The sequence below is a fragment of the Malus sylvestris genome, chromosome 13 (assembly GCF_916048215.2).
Source record: "Malus sylvestris chromosome 13, drMalSylv7.2, whole genome shotgun sequence".
NCBI lineage: Eukaryota > Viridiplantae > Streptophyta > Magnoliopsida > Rosales > Rosaceae > Malus > Malus sylvestris.
In genome coordinates, this window is record NC_062272.1 from 13,918,780 (window position 1) to 13,938,755 (window position 19,976).

General features: G+C 35.6%; 3 protein-coding genes across 5 annotated transcripts; 1 reads left to right on the forward strand and 2 right to left on the reverse strand.

The window, feature by feature from the left end:
• Nucleotides 1-1,832: 1,832 nt before the first annotated feature.
• On the forward strand, nt 1,833-8,801 carry LOC126595612 (nucleoside hydrolase 3-like). 3 transcript variants are annotated; one of them, XM_050261891.1, is made up of 12 exons: nt 1,833-2,173; nt 2,925-3,104; nt 3,225-3,335; nt 4,025-4,357; nt 4,711-4,887; nt 4,987-5,274; nt 6,285-6,407; nt 6,511-6,708; nt 6,917-7,170; nt 7,364-7,568; nt 7,786-8,091; nt 8,299-8,801. In XM_050261891.1, exons 1-12 carry the CDS (start codon nt 1,967-1,969, stop codon nt 8,602-8,604), a joined length of 2,688 nt encoding a protein of 895 aa, XP_050117848.1. In that variant the 5' UTR covers nt 1,833-1,966; the 3' UTR covers nt 8,605-8,801. The 3 variants fall into 3 exon arrangements, with proteins under 3 accessions (XP_050117848.1, XP_050117849.1, XP_050117850.1); XM_050261892.1 differs by having other exon boundaries at nt 2,036-2,173; nt 2,909-3,104; XM_050261893.1 differs by lacking the exons at nt 1,833-2,173; nt 2,925-3,104 and having other exon boundaries at nt 3,222-3,335; nt 4,095-4,357.
• Nucleotides 8,802-10,425: 1,624 nt separating this feature from the next.
• On the reverse strand, nt 10,426-12,453 carry LOC126596488 (histidine-containing phosphotransfer protein 1-like). Its single transcript, XM_050263090.1, has 7 exons — nt 12,241-12,453; nt 11,995-12,137; nt 11,728-11,858; nt 11,512-11,580; nt 10,989-11,060; nt 10,806-10,878; nt 10,426-10,698 (listed from the first exon to the last, which is right to left on the reverse strand). The coding sequence occupies exons 2-7, from the start codon at nt 12,052-12,054 to the stop codon at nt 10,639-10,641; spliced, it is 465 nt and encodes a 154-aa protein (XP_050119047.1). The 5' UTR covers nt 12,055-12,137; nt 12,241-12,453; the 3' UTR covers nt 10,426-10,638.
• A 3,830-nt stretch (nt 12,454-16,283) lies between these two features.
• Nucleotides 16,284-19,028, reverse strand: LOC126596487 (probable prolyl 4-hydroxylase 4). Its single transcript, XM_050263089.1, has 7 exons — nt 18,741-19,028; nt 18,566-18,623; nt 18,376-18,480; nt 18,111-18,168; nt 17,374-17,549; nt 16,883-16,952; nt 16,284-16,772 (listed from the first exon to the last, which is right to left on the reverse strand). Exons 1-7 carry the CDS (start codon nt 18,881-18,883, stop codon nt 16,477-16,479), a joined length of 906 nt encoding a protein of 301 aa, XP_050119046.1. The 5' UTR covers nt 18,884-19,028; the 3' UTR covers nt 16,284-16,476.
• Nucleotides 19,029-19,976: the final 948 nt, after the last annotated feature.

Consider the following 19,976-nt stretch of genomic DNA (forward strand, 5'->3'; position numbering starts at 1 on the left):
AAAAATATTCCGTTAAAGTGCCGCGATATTTCGTTAAATGGTAACGGTGTTACCTGACGCCGTTAGGATGTTCCTTCAGAGTTGACGGAATATTCAGTCGTCTTCTCCGATGGTCCTTTCCGGTCGTTACTGTCTGAACTAGCCGAATATCTGTAAATCTTCGTCGGTTTCTGGGTAAAATTTCAAAGCTTCATAACTTGCTCATTTCTCAACCATTTTTCACAAAATTTAAATGGAAATGAAGCTTATGATGAGTAGAACACGATTGTACCTTTTGGAAGTCCAAAAAGTGGACGAAGGTGGCCTGAAAATGGCTCAAAAGGTTCGGGTTAAACTCTGTCTTCTCCAAACCTTGTGTTTCGAGGTTGTCTTTTCTTCAACCCTTCACTAAAGACCTCAGGGAGTTGAATGGAGGCCCTTTAGACTTCCTAAAAACTTGTAACTTGCTCGTAACTCTTCGAGGAAAATTTGAGCCAAGTCAAACCTTCTGAGTTGGCAAGTCAAAACTCGTCCAAATCATGATCTAGGGGTACGGCTATGTTTGTGGAGGTGAGACGAGTTCGAAGGTGTGGTTTTCAAGCCACGTTTGTGTGTTTTGGTGCATGTTTGAGAGAGTTGTAGAGTGAGAATGTGAAAGAGGGTCTTCGGGGAGAGAGAGAGGTTTGCTCAATTTCTGATTGGTGGAACAAAAATGGAACTTGTTTTCTGATTGGGCGTGAGTGAGAGAGGGAAAAAATTGATTGGTGAAGAAGAAAATTAGGGAAAAAGGAATGGTGTGAAGGATTGGTGGAAAAAATCAAATTGAATAATTTGATTGGTTGTTGAAGATAGAGGGACTGGATCACCAATTAGGGAAGGGATGGATTTTGTACAATTTTTAATGTACAATATCTACATCTTTGATAGTGTTTCCGACATTGTAAATTTGTGCGCGCGTGTACAAAATTACCCGTGATTAATGTACTTTAACGGTGCGTAACTTTTTTGTTACAAATCCGATTCGAGTCTAACATGCTCTCACGCATTCGTAACGACGAGTACTTTTTAAAAATGTTGTTAAATATGGTTACTATGGTTACTTAAATTATTATAGGGTCATACATAATTTATTATTTTAATTGAATTACTATGGTTACTTAAATTAAATTATCTCAATAATTTTCATGTTGTTAAATATTTTTAAAAATGTTGTTTAAGTTTCATGTTGTTAAATCTTTTTTATGTTGTTTCATGTTACTTAATGTTATTTAATGCTGTTTAATGACTTAGGAAGTTATAGGAAAAAAAATTTGTTAAAAAAAAAATCAAATATGACATCAGCATGTGGCCCGGCCCGGGGTTGGCTAGTTGGCCCTTTGGCCTTTTTTGTCCAGTGGGGTCCAAGAGCCATTTGGTCTAGTCCTCGGTTGTAGACGGTTTTCGAGCTATTTTCGACCATCTGGCCCTCTGAACCCTTCAGTTAGAGATAACCTAAGAACCCTAGTACATGAGAAAATCTAGACGAGTGATACTATGTATAGATATGATTATTTTTTCTAATTCATGCAAAATATTATAATACATATAAGGTTACATAAAATCAGTAAGAAATTTAATTCGTGCAAAATATTATAATACATATAGGGTTACATAAAATCAGTAAGAATCTTATACTAATTATAATAAGAAATTATATTTTGATAATACATACAATAATTACGAAGACGATTCCAAATTAATTAAAGACTATTCTAACACTTCTCGTTCGTCACGTGCCTCCGGCGTGTGTGACGTGTGTTCCATCCCATACATATATACTTTCATCATTAATATTTCTAAAACTCTCTCGACCAGTATCTCTCTGATTCTGTAAATCTCTTCCCATAGTTAAGTTGCAGGATTAGCTCCAACCAGTATTAAAGTATCATATCTTTGTAGTTTGGAGGGAAAAATATTTCTGGGTTTGGTTTGAAATTAAGAAACAGAAATGTTGTTGCAGAAGCAGAAACGTTTTGATTGGTTAGTGCAGATGCTAGTTGTTGTGGGATCAGTATTAGTTGTGATTGGAGCTACCAATTTGCGGACTGTGGAAGGCAGGCCTCACCGGATTCTTTTCGATACAGATGTTGATACCGATGATTTATTCGGTCTCTTGTACATCTTGAAGCTTAACAGATCAGAGTTTGAGTTGGAGGTGAGTTCATCATCCAATATCCATGATCATCAATTGTTTTTGTTCATTCATGCTCCAAATTTTTTTGGCCAAAAAGTACTCAAGGCTATAAGTTGGGTTTGTCAAAGCTAAGCTTTCCAAATCTGCAAATGCTTAGAGCTCTCTACACGTCTCTTCGATGTATCCAGAGAATAATTAACTGTATATGTATGCATATATGCATGCATGCATGCAGGCATGCATGTATATATATATATGAATGATATTATATAAGCAATAAAATATATATACATATATAATATTATATTCATTTCTTGCCTTATAAATCTAAGCAAGTGATGATCACCAGCTTAACTAGTCGAACTAATGTTGTTGATTTAATTCATATAATTGGCTTTGAAGATGCAGAACTTGTTTTTTTCTTTTTAATGGCTTTAGCAAAAGTTATAGTTGATTCCATTATGAGTCCTTGAGGACCGAGTCAAATGATTCATATAGTTGAATGGATTCTGTGTTTGAAAATATGTGTAATTAATTAAAAAAATAATATTTTTGGTCAAACGACATGTAACAACTTTTATTATTTCCTTTATGTAAAAGTGAATCACTAAAAATATATTCCTACAGTTTCCACTCCTTGCACCTAAATTAGTGTCTCTTTCTACACAAATCAGAAAAGTTTTTTATTGAACAAAGTAAAAATAAATAAATAAATCATTGTTGTTTCCTGTAACTTTGGTAGTTATAGCACTGTAGATTTGTTTTACCACAGGCAGTGACTGTAAATGCAAATGCTTGGACCAATCCTGGGCATGCTGTGCATCAAATCTATGACATTTTATACATGATGGGGCGTGATGACGTGGCAGTTGGAGTGGGTGGTGAAGGTGGGATCAAAGAAGATGGTACAATTTTGCCAAATGTCGGTGGATATCTTCCAATTATTGAACAGGCATGAACAAATTATATATATCTAAATTCATATATAAATCATAATTATGCTTAATTAATCATGTAAAATTCATGTTTATTGACACCAATTTATATTACTTTTAAAAATAATTAACTTCAGGGGACTACGACAGCAGGAGGATGCAGATATAGACAAGCCATTCCTGTAGGTGCTAGAGGTCGGTTGGATATTGATTCTAATTTTGGCCTCAGAAAATCTTTCCTCCCCCAGGTAAAAATAATGTAAAGACAGTAATTTTAAGCTGTATTTTTCTTATATATTTCTCTGCTTCTTTTTTCTTCACTTTGAGTCTGTCTTGTAGAACTTGTTGCGAAGTGGTGTTACTCCTTGTTTCTTAAACCATTTTTCTTCTTCTGCATATACCTATTTAAAATTATTTTTCTAATATAGAATGAAGTGAATGAGCTAAAAAAATGGCGCTTAACAATCATTTCTCAAAGTTAAATATTTGGCTTGAAATATAGTGACCCAAGTGGCTTCACGTTGAAAATAAAAACAGTTCTACATTTAAGCTAATAGGGAGAAATTCTGATGAGCATTATATTACTGTACTAAATCAACAATATCAACAACATACCGATACTTTATTTATATCACATAAAGACTCTCTGAGGCTCTTAACATACTGATATTTATCGTCAACATATAAAGGATATAGATATATATCAACAACATATAAAGATAGTATCGATATAATATGACTAGTTGATAACAATTATAGTGTTATGGTTATGGAAGAACAGTACTATAGTAATGGTGTTACATGATAGCTTGTCTGACAAATTCATACATGAACAAGTGAAGAACTGTTTCCTTTGTTCATTTTTGGTGTTACATTAATTCTATATTTTGCTCAGGAATTTTTCTTTTTTTCTTTTCTTTTTCGTAAATGAAATTAGGGGAGCAGGAGATATACTCCCTTTCGACAACCTACTGCTCAGCAAGTGATGATTGACAACATATCTGCAGGTCCCATTACTGTATTTCTGATAGGAGCACACACAAACTTTGCCCTTTTCCTTATGAACAATCCACACCTAAAGAAGAATATTGAGCACATTTATGTCATGGGTGGTGGTGTGAGATCGAAAAACCCTACTGGTTGTTGCCCGGAAAATTCTACGTCGTGTGTTCCTCGGCAGTGTGGTGATCCTGGCAATGTCTTCACAGACTACACAAGTAATCCTTATGCTGAGTTCAATTTCCTTGGTGATCCCTTTGCTGCATACCAGGTTGTACTACAGTTCAATATATTTTTTCGGCCGCAAAATCATTGTCAGACGGTGAATTTGGACCTCACATTTTAGCAAATGGCCGTCAACATAACCAATGGTTCAAATTCATAGTCTAACAACATAAACATCTTATGTTGCCGAGCCGTTTGACAAGAGAACATTTATATAGTATGTATAGTAGACGAATTATTGTGATCAGATTCACACATTCGGGCAATAACTAACTTGGTTAATGGTTCAGATTCACACTCTAGTCTAATACTTATGTTGTTTGACACTTTGAGAAGAGAACATTTTCCAGATTTGTAAGTGGTCGCATTTTTTGACAACGAAATTAATATATATTTCAGGTAATACATTCTGGGATTCCAGTCACCCTTGTTCCTCTGGATGCAACAAACACCATTCCCATTAGTCAAAACTTCTTTGAGGCCCTTGAGAAGAGCCAGAACACATATGAGGCACAATATGTCTTCCAGTCCTTGAAAATGGCTTGTGATACTTGGTTTGACAAACAATTCTACACGGTACATCCACGATTATTAGATTTTTCTGTGTTTAACACAATTTGTATCTATTTTTAATGAATCAAATGATCTGATATGATACAATGTGACTATTTTCAGAGCTATTTCATGTGGGATTCATTTACAGCTGGTGTGGCGGTATCAATCATGCGAAACAACTTGAATAACCCTAATGGAGAAAATGAATTTGCGGAAATGGAGTATATGAATATAACTGTGATTACTTCAAATGAACCTTATGGAGTAACTGATGGCTCTAATCCTTGCTTTGATGGCCTCAAAGTTCCAAAGTTCAACTTAGACAAAAATGGTGTGCATAGTGGTCATGTTCAAAAGGGACTAAGAGATCCATTTTGCATTGGGGAGAATGGCAAAGGGAAATGCAGGGTAACTTGCCTTCCAGTTTACAGCTTCCAAAATATAATCTCCTATTCCTCATTTGGCGTATGGGATTGAATTGGATTGGATAAATTCACTAGATTTAATGTTTGTTGAATGAAGAAATGGGTGCCAACTTCTAAGTTTTTGTCCAAGGTAGAAGATAGAGATTAGCCATGAAGGAAACTATCCTTCTGAGACCAATCATTTTGTGAGGATTCGAAGAAATTTGTTATTTTCATGACTAATCCATCTTCTTTATAACTTGGACAAGATTTGGAATTTGGCGTCGATTTCTTCATTCAATCCAATTATAGAAACTAAATGAGGCCTTACAGCATCTCCAAGAGAAACTCTAATTTTTTGTTAGACTAGTAAGTGAATAGTGTCAAAACACTATTTTAACTACTCAGTTTAACTTTTTATCTCAACCAACACTCTCTATTTTAACAGACTTTGAATAATTTATTATTAACAATTCAAACCCAGCCCATTCGTTTTCTAGAAAAACCTTCTCTCTCTTCTTTTTATGCTCCAGGGTCCACCCTTGAGTTTTATTACTTATGTAATATGTAGAAAGTGAATAATTGCTCTCTAAATTTGAAGAGTGACTAGTTATTTTTATATAATAGTGACTCTTTTACAAAATCTCTTAGAGATGAATTTTTTAGTTTGGCTATTTAAAAAAGAGTTTTGGTTTGTTTTACTGCATCTCTTGGAGATGCTTAGTGGTTATAAGTTTAACTAACACAATTCTCATTTAAGGTAAAGTGCAGTGAAGTTTATTGATGATATATCCACGTTCTAAAAAAATGCAGATAACTGCACTAGAGAAAAATTTGCTTGCCTATGTTATAATCTTTATAAACTTGATTTTGTTTTAAAATCTTAAGAGTGTTTAGATTAAGGGTAAGCTATAATTTTCTTTCCTATATTCATTTAATTAACAACAACTCTCATGTTCACATATGATTTTCGTGAAATGGTGATTAACTTCCAATTTCGACACAATCCAACAGGATGGTTATACAGATGAAGTAACAGGATCAGAGGCTGTGTCTGTGCTTGTTGCTACAAAAGCCAAACCAAATCAGGACCCTCAAAGCCCACTTAACAGAGAATTCTTCGTAAGCTTCCTGGAGGTAATTAACCCCAGTAAAAGTTCCTTTTCTCAATCATTTTTTTTTTTTTTTTTGGTTGAAAGTTTTCGACAAAATGTCAACTCTTTTCCAATTGGTTTTGCAGGTTCTGAACAACCCCAAACAGAAAGGGAGATTCAATTTAACTACACAATTTCCATTTTACAAGGAAGTGACATATAAACCAGAATTTGGAAACAAAAAACTTGGTAAACCTGTTGTCTTTGACATGGATATGAGCGCTGGAGACTTTGCAGCTCTCTTCTACCTCCTCAAAGTACCTATTCAAGTGATTAATCTCAAGGTAGTTTTTTGCTTCTTCTCTTTTTGTAACTTAACTAGTTTAGTCGCCAGCAACTACTAATGTTTAAAGCGTGAATAAAGGGGCTTATTTTCGAAAAACCCCCCACTTTTTCGGAACATTATATTGGCCCAAAAAAAACTTAAAAGAGCAGCTTAATTTGTCATTGATTTCCATACTATGAGCAAAACCTGTTTGTGTGTGGTTCCAGGCAATAATAGTGAGCCCAACAGGCTGGGCAAATGCTGCAACAATAGATGTGATTTATGACTTGCTGCATATGATGGGCCGTGATGACATCCCTGTAGGTCTTGGAGATGTATTTGCTACGAACCAGTCTGATCCAATTTTCCCTGCTGTTGGAGGCTGCAAATACCAACAGGCCATCCCTCATGGCAACGGTGGATTGCTGGACTCAGACACTCTCTACGGCCTTGCTCGTGATTTGCCACGAAGCCTACGAAGGTATTACTTTTCGGTCATTCATCAAATATTGTGTCAGTATACATGTCAGTATCTAATGAGGTTAAAAGTGGACCCAAATTTGGGTAGTGAACAGAACTTGGTAAGCGAATTTGGTGAGTGTAGCGATACTCTAGGAAAAATCGTGTGTTTCTTTAGATAGACCGAGACTGAAATCATAAGTACTTTTTACCAGGTATACAACAGAAAATTCTTTAGAACACGGAGCCCCGAAGGATACAGATCACCCTGAGCTCAGACAACCACTGGCATTGGAGGTTTGTGAGACTCTGGTGAAAACACTGGAACCCGGATCCAAGATTACCATATTGACCAATGGACCCTTGACCAATTTAGCTAAGATGATCTCGTCCAAAAAGAACACCGTCTCTTTAATACAGGTAAGTTCCTTGAACTTTGTCATATTTACCATCGTTCTTCCCTTCCCACAATCATCAACACGTGTGCATCAAGATTAGCGGCAGTTATGTAAATAAGTTGAAATTCACCCCAAATCACTATTTATTTGAACAGTGCAATTGATAATCATTCTTTAGACTAAAGTAATTTTATCACGTCAATATTTGCAGCAATGATGCCAATGTTTGCTAATTGCAGGATGTGTATATTGTTGGAGGGCATATCAGCAGCAATGACAAGGACAAAGGAAATGTGTTTACTATTCCTTCCAATGAATATGCGGAGTTCAATATGTTTCTTGACCCTTTGGCTGCAAAGGCAGTGTTTGAGTCCTCACTTAACATCACACTCATTCCCCTCGGCATCCAACGCGAAGTTGGTTCGTTTTCCAAAATCTTAGAACGGATGCGCCGGAAGAAGAAGACACCCGAGGCCCTTTTTGTCCGGCGGTTGCTGTCAAGGCTCTACCGGTTGCAGCAATTGCACCATAGATATCATCACATGGTAACTAAGCTTCTTGTCTAAGACCATATATGCCTGACTCATGCATTGTTTTTCTATATGTCTGTACTGGTTTAATGGGTAATGTTCTTTTGCCGGACTTGTACTGCCAGACTTGCACATTCGGGCAACAATCCACCTGATTAACGGTCTAGATTTACAGTCTGACAACTTACTTTCTCACTTCTCATATGTTATATTCTGCTGCAGCAAACTTTCTTGGGGGAAATTCTTGGTGCAGTTCTCCTAGCTGGTGATTCCCGTCTGAATCAAACCTTCCAAGCGAAGCCCATCAAGGTTTATGCCGAAGGTGTTGAATCCAGAGATGGACAGCTTTTGATTGACGAAAATCAACGGAAACTGGTCAGGGTATTGGACAGTGTAAATCCTCAGGCCTATTACAATCTTTTTGTAGACCGGCTTAGCGATTCAAACCAGTCAGCTATACTGGGTAGTTTTGAAGAACAAGTAAAATTCTGGCGTAAACCGCCGAATCAAACCGAGACCGCAGCGTAAGACGTAGAAATTTGTATGAGTTATATTGTACGAAAAAAAGTAGAGTAGAGCGCCTAGACACTCACTTATCTCGCAACTCTCACCTAGATAGAAAATAGATACTTTAATTTTGCATTTTATTTATTTTAATAACTTGTAAGATAATTATTGAATACTTGAATGAACACTCATTATATATGATTCCCCATGTTTCAATATGTTCTAAAACTTTCTAATCTATATATCATTCTATTTTTCAATTTATGTATCTCAATTTTGCATGTGGTCCAATATCCTAGTGGATAGGGTGTTGGGTTTCTACCCAACATTACAGTTCGAAACTCCCCTCTTCCCTATATTATTGTAATAGTTTCAAATTCTTCCCGTCCCCTTAATAATAATAAAATTAAAATAAAAAAGGTTTATGTATCCCAATACACTTATATATTTTTAAGTATAAATATGCACTTATTTATACTTTATAAAATGAGTTTGCTTAAGCCACTTAGTTCTACGGTTTTGTGATATTCCTTTTCACTGGTAAGTGAGATGTTTTGAATTCGATTCTCGCCAAAAGAGAATTTGAACCACATTATTACTAGCTCATTATGAAGCTTAGCCCATTCCCACACCTTTCCTTAGTATAAATAATATTGTTTGTTAAAAAAAATAAAATAGTTTGCTTAAATCCGTCTAGGTGATAGACCCCATTCCGTCGCTCAACTAGCACCTAGCGTCTTTTAGGACTTTGGTAAAAAACATTGAATACAAAATCGGAAAATGCCATTGGAATTGTTCTTGGCCTTATTTGTGTAACAAGGTAAATTGTTCTTTGATTTATTATACCTGCACAGGGGCTAACCTGCTAGATCATATTTGATAGTAACTACAATATCACCATCTCAAGCCTGCAAACGTTGGAAGTTTTATCCCTTTTTGCGTCAAAGCTCAATTTAACCGCCCGCTACAAGGAGTGATAATTCTCTGCAATGGGGGTCCATCGCTTCTCTTCCTTTCTCACACATCACGCAACATGTGAGAAAAGAAGAAAATGGTGTATATCAATGTGAGAAAGGAAGAGAAACGTTATATCCCGGTTTCACGTAAGTTATAATGCATAACCAAAAAAAACTTAATATGGATATAATCTTCCCTTTTCTTCTTTATTCTGAGAAAACAAACAAGGATAATTTTGTTAAAAGGAACAAATTGTTATTGTCCAGCAGCGGTGATCATTGACCCTTTCTCATAGATTCTCCTTTCCTTAAAGAAAGAATTTGAAGAGAGAAGCACGTTTTACAAGCAAACAAATGGCCAGCAAAGCAGATCAAGATTGACAATTAAAGCTTCAAAGAACCAAATCTTTCACATCTATTTTATAATATGGATTTACTAAACAAGACTGCATGATCATTTGTTTAATCTCTGCTAGCATGGATGACAACTAAGGAGTGATACCCACGGTAGCCATGAAATCCTACTAATAATAGTACAAAGGAAATTATTTCCGCGCGCCCTTTCTCCTAACGTACTTCCCAGCTTGTTTATGTCCTCGATTCACCTCGATTTATTCAATCGCATGGCCAGAAATAAGAAGGGGAGTGCAAGAGAATAAAGAGAGTGTAAAAATCATTTCCCTAATACGAGACCAGCCAACACAAACTTGAGTCATTGCAAAGGTTCCACAAAGCAGAAACTGCAGGCTGGAGATTTCTAATGATCAAAACCCTAGTCCGGTACAAAACTTGGGATCCATTTGCACAGCCGCAGTTCAATCACAACGACCCATGTATATGAACAGGGTAAAGTAATTAATCAATGAAGCATGTCGCCAGATAAAACTGGATGGGAAACACCTTTTCATAAATAAAAAGGTTAAAGGTTCATCAAGAAGTGGCACCAGATGGAAAAACTACTCCTCATAATATTCATACAAGCACAAATTCATTAGTGAAGAGAATTTTCAATCAATTAAGAGAGGTGTTATACAATACTTGTGCGACGAGATCTCTCCAACCACCCCAACCTTCTTGTTTTCTTTTCACAATTGTAGGCTTAGAAATTCAATTCCAACATAGGAATCGACCCACCAGCTGCCATAATTTGTTGCTCCAACTGCAATCATCAACAATATTTAATTTTGGAAAAAAAAAATTAAGTAAATGGAAAAATTATAAGTTATATTAATAAGCAACATCAAGTGTCTATACAATTCTACTCACCGCGAAGAGAGTTTCAAGCTTGCTCTTCACGAGGTAGTACTCATGCTTTACTTGTTGAACACATCTAACACACCTGCTAACAAGAAGTCTTTCAGTTTTCATGGTTCAAGACCTCACAGCTTCGGGAGCTGATTAAGAAAGAATTAAATGAAAAAATAATAGTATAGAGTAAAGTAAAATCACCCTTCAGTGTTCTTTTCCTCGCAGAAATTGCGGAAAGCAATGCAGGCATTTTTAACTCTCTGAGCACCAATACTGTCAACCACAAAAACTCTCATCAAACAACATTCAGCTAAACATGAAGAGCAATTAGCTCTCAAACCTATGTCCCTATATCTAAACTAGATTAAGTTTACGGTAATGAATAATGATCACACCCCCGTTTTCTCCTTCTGTCCTTTCTTCTGTCCCTTGATTCTCTTTCAATTATTCAATCGAAAGGAAGGAGTCCAGAGGGAGAAGAGGGAAGTGCGAAATTCTCTTCCTGAAGTTTAACCTATCCAAGGGTGTATAAATTGGATTTATCTCAGTTTGAAGAAAATGCAAATTGTCCAAGTAGCTACAAAAATAGGGGTTCTAAATCGTAAAACCAGGAGTTCAAACTATGAAATCAACTGAGAAACTAAAAATAAATAACCAACTTTTGCTACTTTATTTCATGTTTTTTTTCATAGTAGGCAAAAAGAGAAGCAACATTTAAGTGTACCTGGAGCTACTACCCTTGAACTGGTGAACGTGGGCATCAACCCTTTTGAAGTCTACAGTTGGTTGTTCTCTGTGCAAACAAAAAAAGGGAAATCATGCACTCCTAAAAAGTATCCATAGCAAAGTATGAGCACCACACAAATCAATCCAGTCCAGTCCAGTCCAATCCAATCCCAGAGACAAAAAGATAGTGAAAAGAAAGATCCTGGATTCTTACAGAGCTCTGGTGAGATCATTGAGAAGCTTCTCAGAATCTTCAAAGAAAAGAGACACCACTTCAACAACAAAATCTGGGTTGCTCTCATCCTGCAGCTGTTGGAGCTGCAAAAACTGACCATCCAGAAACCCCTTCTCTCACCCAACCAATAAAAAAAATTCCAAAATATAAAAACATCAGGAACAAAACAAGCAAAAACAACAAAATCAAAACAACCCCATCTGTGATTTATGCTTAAATTTCACATTTTTTTTCTGTTGCTTCTACCTCCAGGAACAAGGATTTTGTGTAGTCAACCCACTGTCTCTGCATCTGCCCCACCTCCATGTCTTTTCTTTTGTTCCTCTCCACACAGACAGAGTAAGAGAAAGAGAGCCAGCAGAGAAAAGCTTGTGCCTTGAATTGCAGATCTTGAGGAATTATTTCACAAATCAGAGACTATAAAGTTATAAAATTTTGGGAAAGCCAGAAAAAGGGTTTGTGAATTCAATGTGAAAAAACAAAATCCAAAAGCTGCTTGCTTTGGGGTATTTGACCCCCTTTCTGGTTTCTATCTCTATCTGGATGTGTGCTCTGGTTTTTAGTATTTTTCTCATAGAATCACAAACCCCACCAGTTGCCCTCCATTATATATTTAAATTTATTATTATCACACACGTCCTCCCTCTTTCTTTGATTTTCTTGTAATTTTGTTCTTCATTTTTCAAAGTGGTGGATGTGAGAATCCACAGCTGATAATGTCTTTCAAGTCCCACGTTGCTTTTTGCCACATCGTTTTAAAGTATTTGGGTTTTATTAGGTAAATAAACCCTAGGGTTGTTTAAAAAAAATGACCTTAAAATGGAGAAGGATTTGTGTGGATCGAGACTTCACAATGACGATTGATTTATTTCATGTCTAAGTTGTTTTTAGTTGAAAACGATGTGGTTCAGTTCAAATTACGCTTAAAAAGTGTAAACTGAATCAAATTTTTTAAACAGGCCTTAACCCATTTGATCTTTTGGGCTTTAAGAACCTCAGCCCTAGTAAACAAAAATAAAATTGGTTATAATCTTTTAATTGAAAAATGAAATCACGAGATTATAAAGTGTAGGGTGCAACACAGACGAGTTGGAAGGTCAATCGAGTTTAGGATCATTTAGGTTTATTAGGGCTTGAGTTCATTCGAGTTAGATTTGTTTGTGTATAATTTTTGCAGTCAATCGACTTCATCGAGTTTGGCTCTACCAACAGGTCCAATTTTATTCGAATTTTACAAAAAAAAAAAAAAAAAATATTCATTAAGATTTGATTTCCACATCTCATTAAATCTTTTGTTTTCAATTTCAATCATTTATTTTGTATCACTCAATATTACATACTATTTTTAATAAAAAAAATTGCGAGAACAAAAAATATTCAACACAACACTAAGCGGAGGAGGTGAACTTAACCTCACAATGGAGATACAATAATATGATTCAAATTCTCATTTGGCGAGAATTGAACCTAAAACATATTACTTACAAATAAAAATAAATACTAATAAACCATATTACTAAGTGGCAGTATTACATACTATTACAAATAAAAAGTTAGCGGTTGTGCTGGTTGGAAGTAAACAAGAGCCAAATTGTTAAGGATTTTCCCTTGTTTGTTTACCCACTTCGAGCAAAGATAATTATTAGAATAATCCCCAACTAAACAAATGACCATCCCAATATCTCACGTGGCAGAATTATCATTTGCCAAAATGGTTAAGTAGGTTTTGGCAACATCACCTCATCTTCAAGACTTGAAGTTGTTAAATGTACCATCCAAACTTCATGTCATAAGCTCTCCAATAAACCAAAAAAAAAAAAAAAAAAAAGAGCTTTAATGAAAAGGGTTTGGGCCAACAAATATTTAACCAAAAACCATCTCAAAATGTTATTTAACCAAAATGGCTCAAAGTTTAATAAAAAATCATTCAAAACTATTGTCCACAAGTAAAACTTACAAGCCAAACCCGCTACAAATCTACATTTTCGTAAATACGCCTAAATGATTTGATATTGTCCTGATTCTTCACCAACTTCAACCCAGCACGAAACCGCCATAATAACTTCCTGTCTTCTTATCAAATCGAATTCCCCCATTTCAAAAACAACCAAATCAAAGTTGAAAAAATGAAGCATTCATTAGAACAAAGCCGCCTAAACAAGTTCAAAGAAGTTTAATGGCAGAAACTGGCGAAAAAATGTCTGGAAAAAAAAAAGAACAAAAACATAAAACTGTTTCTAGAGAGCCCAAAACATAATACTGTTTCTGGAAAAAAATTCTGACACAGTGTTTGTTTTGTCTGTGCACAAACAAACACTGTATATGGAAAGACAAGAACCAAAATCCAAATACGGTGACTTAAATTTCAGCAACAATGACTTAAATTTAAGAAACAATGACTTAGATTTTAGAAACAGTCTATGTTTTAACCTTTAACTGTTTCTTTTCTTTCAAGCATCAGTTGATTATATTTAAGAAGTAGGATGCTTATTTTACTTTGAATCCAAATACAGTAAATTTCACTATTTATTTTCTAGCTTACATTTAAGAAATAGTGTGTTTATTTCCACTGACGAAGAAAAATTGAAAAACAATACCTCGAATACATTATGAATAATAATGACAATCACATTTCAACGAAATAATACAAAATATAAATTAAATAGCATAAGGGTCTATATTTTTATTTCAAAGAAAAAGAAGAAGGTCTGCAAAACAACGATAAACTCCATTAATGACGAAAATCTAGAACTCAACCTAAAAAAGTTAAGGGTAAAATCACAAATCATAATTTATTATAGTTGAGCCATTTTTAGTTGGACTACTTTAATATGGGCATTGTACTAATCATTAAACAAAAATTATAACATGATTTTTTTATTAAAACAAAAACTTTTCAAGCTCTTTTCATTAGTTTTCTTAAAAAAATAAAGACTTCATGTCATATTTGATGAATGTTTGTTTATTTCTCAAGACTTATAACTTAAGTAATTTAAATTACTCACGCTTGTACCGAAGTTATATTTGATGCACATGATGTCGCTTGCATTTAAAAGAAAAATGATTTGTTTATTTCTTGGTGCAATAAACAATACCCAATATAGGAAAATCTTGAAATTCCACGCACCCAAATCAATTGTGTTTTGTAACAAGAAGGGTCACTTTTTCCCCTCAAAAAGACAAAGTAAGGTGTCTTCCTGTTCTTTTCTTCTTTTTTTCAATAATTGGTAATGAAAATTGTACTATATGGGTGGAAACATATTCTTATATATTCCTATAGATAAAGGGAACATATCCTACTAGTTGTTTAATGCTTCAAAGGATGTAGCTATTTGTGCTCCATTGATATGCTTGGACATTGCAAAACCCAAAAGGTTAGTTGTTCACGTGCGAGAGGGTGACTTTTAGTCGTTAATGCATTGTCCGACGTGCGTTAGCTTCTGGAAACTTGACCACCCCAAGCAATAAGATACGGAATCATTAGCATCACCATCATTCCACAACTAGCAATTAAGCACCTTTCTTTCTTTCCATCCTATTCAAATGTCTTATTACTGGCGCCCAAAATCAGTTTACCAATAAATCTAATATGGAGGCACCAGATAAATGAAGCGTTGAATGTGCAACTAAGAATCCAATAATTAGAACCCAACGGCTACAAATGTTGGTGTACGGTATACACCGGCACATACTAAAAAATTCCGTTTGTTTACAACCTCAATTCTCGAATATTTGAGAACTGGGGATGGGGATGCTGGATCACAAACATCTGATGCATGTGTGTGCCATGCTTTTGCTATGAATTACCAAATCACAGCATGCATCGGAAGCTGCCAAAATGACCTAATGGTAGGACAGACATGCAAAGGATTAAGGACCACCACTCTTACTTGGGGGAGGGGCCTCCCCTTCTGACCTTGTTGGGAATCCAAGTGAGGTCCTTCCAATTTGCAGACATCATGACATGCGACGATTTCAACCCCCAATCAAACACATATAGGAAAGTACATACGTTAATTTGTGTGGCTAACAAAATTACAAGAAAATCAATGCGTGACACCACTAAAATCTGGGCTGCTTGGTCCCAGTGAAAATTCTACTATGATCTGGTGTATACGTGTATCCTATACACTCTTCCCCTTAAATCTAATATATATGTACTATCAAAGAAAACTCTTAAATCTTTCATCACACCATCAGCAGTAAAATAATTGAGAACTTGCATCTCTTTTTCTCATGAAACGCGCAATAACGCACATAAATAGCCATGCGCTTGTGCATATGTCTCAGTTCTCAAACTTCAAGCATATGGAGAGTGACATGGAAGATGTTACAACTAATGATTCCTAACGGAGAAGAGGATAGTCGAACCGTGAAAAATTATAAACATAAACATAGCACAATACTCCAAGCAACCAGCTAGATTATAAACAGTGTGTAATTACTCAAATCATTATTTCAGGTCTCAAGTATATACATGGCCACATTTCTTTTGGTGGGTTTCTATTGCCGAATTTCGTTTCAAAAAGCAAGGGTACAGTTTTAACCAATATAATTAGCAAAGACGGACAGAGTTGCTACCCAAGTAATGGGTCAATTCAGCTATATACGTCTGTAAAGTACTTGTAATAAAAATAAAATTACAATCGACCAAAAAAGTAATGAATGAACACAACAGGAACAGAAAGCCTCCAAAGGATGCTCCACATGGAAATCATGAAGTGAATTCTAACATACCTTACAACTCCTCCTACAGTAGCCAGGAAGCTCAGGAGTTCCAACCATATACTCTTGGTTCTTGGTGCATTCCCCAAGGGCAGCCCATCTCTCACAACTCTCATTCAGATCTCCACAGTCCCCACTGGCATCCAAGTTCTTGTCAAATGAGTCAACATGAATCCACTTTGTTGCTGACCATTTCTCACCTTCAATCACTGGGCAACCGGCATGGAGACTGTTCGGGTCTGGAACAGCATGTGGGGTGAGACTGAAGAAAAGAAGGGCATCTCCACGTTGTGGTTTCACTGAATATTTCCAAGGTGAAGTGAGAAAACAACAGAAAACATCAACTTTTTCAACAATTTCTATATTTTGATAAAAGCTGTATTGATTTATAATTTTATAGAGAGCTTACCTGCAATTCCTTTCTTTGCACACTCAGAGAGACTGTGATCTATTTCTGCAGCCTTACGGCGTAAAGGTATCTGCAGCCAGAGTGGTTTACAAAAATAACTATTAACAACACTAACTAAAAACCTCTTTATATCTACTACCCAACCAAATAACAAAACTACTGACATTTTTTATCTTACTTTCTGCGGCTCGGTATCCTTCTAGTTTTTCATGATTTCTATAATAGACAGTTGTTGAAATAACTATAAGCAATGGCAAGGGTTCTGCTCATTCAAATGCGACATAGAACAAGCCAATGCAGATGAACAAGCATGTCAGTCATGCCAATATTACCAATCCAAGGGCGGCCAGGGAAATCATCAGAATGAAGATTATTTTCTATGTTGGCAGAGAACTACCAAATAGAAATTCTGGTAACACTAATCTGTTCAATGGTGCTCGAGTTAGCTCAATAGAAATTATAGAACGCAGGAGGTGAATAGTTTAGCTAACCTCTGCTTCAGGGAACACGGTTTCACCACCTTTGGCCACATCAGTAAGATACATCAGTACAGTTGCTATGCGGTGTCCACCCCTGGCAATATTGACCTTGTCGACAAAGTAATCGTAGTGTGGTTCATATTTCTGCCCAGGCTCATACCTCAATACTTGTATGTCTTCTCCATTTTCTGAGAGGCGAGAAACACAAATCACATGTAAGCTTGCCCCAAAAACGAACTGGTTTTTTTTTTTTTTTTAATTTCATCACATCAATTTTTCTTTATCAATCCTATATTTTCAATGCTCAGTTTTTTATACTGGAAGAATAGACAACCTCTGAAATCTTACCAACATGGCTCGCCATACATTCGAGTTAGCATTTCCCATGTTCACCGAATTCAGCAGCTATAACAATTTTTCTATCTATACCAAAAGTTATGCTTGTCGTATTTTGATTATCTTCCCTGAATTACACTCAGTTTTCACTTCAATCTTCTTCATCAGAACATCAAAACATCCAATTATAAGCAAAGAGAGAAGAGAAACAGGTCGTGCTGCTAGAATCTAGATATATGGCCCCGTCAATGCAACACATGAGGACCTCAATAAAAGGACAACAATTTTGATCCCTGATTTTCGAATCGACAAGGTATGACTGTGGATATTAATTGTATTATTCAAGGTTAACTACCTGTTGAAGGTGATAAGAAAAGAACAATACAAACAGTATTCTTCTGCAAAGGGTTTACCTTTTGGAAGAAATGTCCATGTTGAAAGCTTGTCCTCAATACCAGCAACAATAGGATCCTACACAATGAATTTAAATCGTCAAAAACATCATACATACATTAATTGCGGCGACTTGCAACCGGATTTGTGACCAATTATTATCTGCGAACAATCGAACATCCACATTTATAATGCAATCAATGCATTTTGGGCTAAAAACATAAAATTGAATGGCAAGTGGCAAATAATTAGAAATGATGAGTAATGGATAGCAAAAAGGCAGACCTTGGCCTTGGGAATGAACATGCCGGAGCTGGTCCGCACCTCGCTGAGCTTGCTCTGACCGGACAAGTTATCGGCGACGGCGGATCTCTTGAGTTCCGATTTCGCCTATTCGCAACAACAAAATCAAACACAATGACAAAAGCGTGAAAGAAAAAAATCAGAATCGAAATGCGCAAAATGGAAAGCTCACGATGGAGATCAAGTGATCGCACTCGGCGTCCGTCAGCAAGCCTTCGTACACGAAAGCTCTGCAATTGATCATTCAATCACATCAATCCACTTCCAATCGCCAAAAACAAAAAAAACAAAAAAAGAAGAAAAAGAAGAAAATTTTAATTTTAGAGAGAGAAGGGGAAGATAGAGACCTAGGGTTCCATGAGATCTGTTTGACTTTGGACGGATTGACGGTGAAGGTGCGGGAAGCAGAGGAGGAGGAGGAGGAGGTGGAGCAGATTGAGAGCAGGAAGAAGAAGAGGAGGAGGAGGAGGTGAAGGCAAACCCTAGTCATCAGAGCTGGGTCAGATTTTCTCAAAATCTCTCCGATGCAGAGAGAATGTGTCAATGTCAAATTGTCAACTGAATTTGTTTGTTGTTTTGGAATAATCCTAATCCTAATCTCAAATCTCAGTGCACTGCGGTGGCTGCTGCTGTTGTTAACTAACCGTGGCGCCAAGTCTTTTTCATCTTGATTTTTACTTCACTGTTACATGTCTTCTACTACTTTTTTGTTTTCGAGATAAAAGTTGAAATTTTATTTCAAAAAATTCAAAAATCGAACTTAGAATCTCTTTTAATCTTGAAAAAATAAGTAACCATTAGATGTAAATGTGTAACAACAGTTAACCGTCGGACAAATAATTAGTCATATTCGGTGTGTTATCTAGCTTAACAAACGAAGTCTATATTCATTGATCAACAATTGTTGCTAAGTAATGATTAGAGTATTTAATTATTTAATTTTATAATTTTATCAAGAATCGTAGCCACGTAGTGATTAGGTTACTTAAATAAATAATTTTATGAGTAAGTAGATGGACCATATTTTCTAATCTCATTTAGGTGGCAAGTCTATTAATTGGTGAAGTTAATAATTAATGTAATGAGTAGATCTTACCTGCCATATATTTTTTTTTATTTACTTGCCATATATATTATAGGACTTTTTGGTTGAAATGATTTAATTTCAGTCTCTAGTTGATGAAATGATCTGGGGCTCGTTTGGATGTGTTTTTAAAATGATTAAAAGCGTTTTTAGAGAAAATGTTATGAGGTTCCAAAAGCACTTTAAGTGCTTTCTACAAGAATCACTAGTTATGTGCTTCTTCCAGGAAGCACTTTAAGTGTTTTTTTAGGATTTATTAGCATTTTTACTAAGGATTGTTTCCAAAAAGATTTTCACCAAAAGCGCTTTGAGTCATTTTAAAAGCACATCCAAACGAGCTCAGTCTCTAGTTTATGAATGATCTAATTTTATATTACGTCATCGATAAATGATTAATATGTAATTGATATTATTTTATATCAGTTTAGTCAAAAATCCTATATTATATAGTTAAATATTTACTTACCAAATAACATAACGGTGTCTGATTGACGTAAAA